The sequence below is a fragment of the Meleagris gallopavo genome, chromosome 1, assembly GCF_000146605.3.
Source record: "Meleagris gallopavo isolate NT-WF06-2002-E0010 breed Aviagen turkey brand Nicholas breeding stock chromosome 1, Turkey_5.1, whole genome shotgun sequence".
Lineage (NCBI taxonomy): Eukaryota > Metazoa > Chordata > Aves > Galliformes > Phasianidae > Meleagris > Meleagris gallopavo.
Window position 1 is genome coordinate 67,006,340 of NC_015011.2, and position 1,636 is coordinate 67,007,975.

General features: G+C 60.3%; 1 protein-coding gene across 1 annotated transcript in view; it reads right to left on the minus strand.

The window, feature by feature from the left end:
- Nucleotides 1-605, minus strand: part of LDHB (lactate dehydrogenase B) — a 9,529-nt gene extending 8,924 nt beyond the window's left edge. Inside the window, exons 1-2 of the mRNA XM_010715784.3 lie at nt 485-605; nt 60-191 (exon numbers count right to left, since the gene is read on the minus strand). Coding sequence (XP_010714086.1) covers nt 60-185 — 126 coding nt within the window. The 5' untranslated portion in view covers nt 186-191; nt 485-605. The remainder of the gene's footprint in view (nt 1-59; nt 192-484) is intronic.
- Nucleotides 606-1,636: the final 1,031 nt, after the last annotated feature.

Below are 1,636 nucleotides of genomic sequence, written 5' to 3' on the forward strand. Positions count from 1 at the left end.
CTCGCCGCCCCACCACGTGCTCAAGCACGAGGAGCCGCCGCGCCGCCCCGCGGCCGTACCTTGCCGAGGATGCTGATGGCACACGCCATCCCCACCTGCCCGACCCCCACCACGGTGATCTTGTTGTTGGGGACCGCGCTGCCCGCGGCCACGGGGGTGATCAGCTTCTCCTTCAGGGTCGCCATCACGTCCTACGAGAAGGGGTTGGAGGAGGCTCGGTTTAATGGGGCCGCATTCCAACGCCCGCCCGAGCGCACCGCACATTACCGCTCGCTCCACGCCCGCTCCCCGCGGGGCTGGGGGCTGCTGCGGCAGCGCGGAATGCAGCGCCTTCCCCCCAGCACAGCCCAGAGCCCCCCCCTCCCCCCCTCGGACCACGAAGACCCTACCGCCCACCCTCGGGGGGGGGAGGGGGAAGGAGGGGAACCGAACCACTGCGAACACCTCCCCGCTGCGGAGAAAACCTCGCTCTCCCGCTACCCACCGGTTCGGTGCGGAAAAAGGAGAAACGGGAACAGCGCTGCGACACCAGCGGGGCTCGGGCAATCTGCGCTCCGCAGCGGAAGGGGCGGGCTGGCCTGGGTGGAGGAGCCCCTCACCGCGCCCTTGGGGCGGGCACAGCGTCAATGGGAGGCGGCGGCCGCCGCGTTCAATCCGCGTTGAGGAGGAAGGCTCGACTGCGACGCCGGTCCGCCCTCCTCCTCCTCCCCTCGGTCTCCCGCCACGTCCTTTGCAAAAACGTGTCGCGGTCGGGATGGAGGCCCTTCTGGTGTGGCTGTCGGGGGTCCCTGAAGGGAGGGCCAACCTCAGAAAAGGGTTATTGCAACGAAAAGTTAGCGCAGTGAGGATTATTGCAACGTGGGTCTAGAGCAGCCAGGCACTGTTTGCAGAACAAGCAGAGCAGGAAACCGGTCAGCACGGCCTGTAGCATCACTATGCCATGCAGCTGCGTAGCAGCCTCACAAAAAGAGGAGAACACTATCTCCCCTCCTTTCTCCTCTTCCTCCCCCTCCCCACCTCCCCTCTTTCTTCCTCCTTCCGCATTCAGGTGGTTGGAATGATTTTGTTGGCTACCAGCCCAAGGGTGCCTGCAGTAAAGCCAGGAGCAGTGCAGTGCATTACTGGATCCCAGGGAGCGCTGTGTTGACAGTGCTTTAGGCACCCAGGTTGCAAGATGGCTGTCACATGTAAATGGTAGAATCAGAATCATAGAATGGTTTGGGCTGGAAGAGACCTTAAAGACCATTCAGTTCCAACCCTGTGCTGCAGGCAGGGCTGCCACCCACCAGATCAGGCTGCCCAGGGCCCCATCCAACCTGGCACTGGACACCTCCAGGGATGAGGCATCCACAGCTTCCCTGGGTAGTCTGTTCAGTGCCTCACTACCCTTTGAGTACAGAAGTTCTTCCAAACATCTAACATAAATCACCTCTCTTTTATTTTAAAGCCATTCCCCTTTATCTGATCACAATTAGACTGTAAAATGTCACTTCCCCTCCTGCTTGTAGCTCACCTCATGTAATGGAAGGCTGTAATGAGGTCTCTTAGAGCCTTCTGTTCTCCTAAGCTAAACAAGTTTAACTCCTTCAACCTTTCTTCACAGCAGAGGTGCTCCAGCTCTCTTAGCATCCTCAGG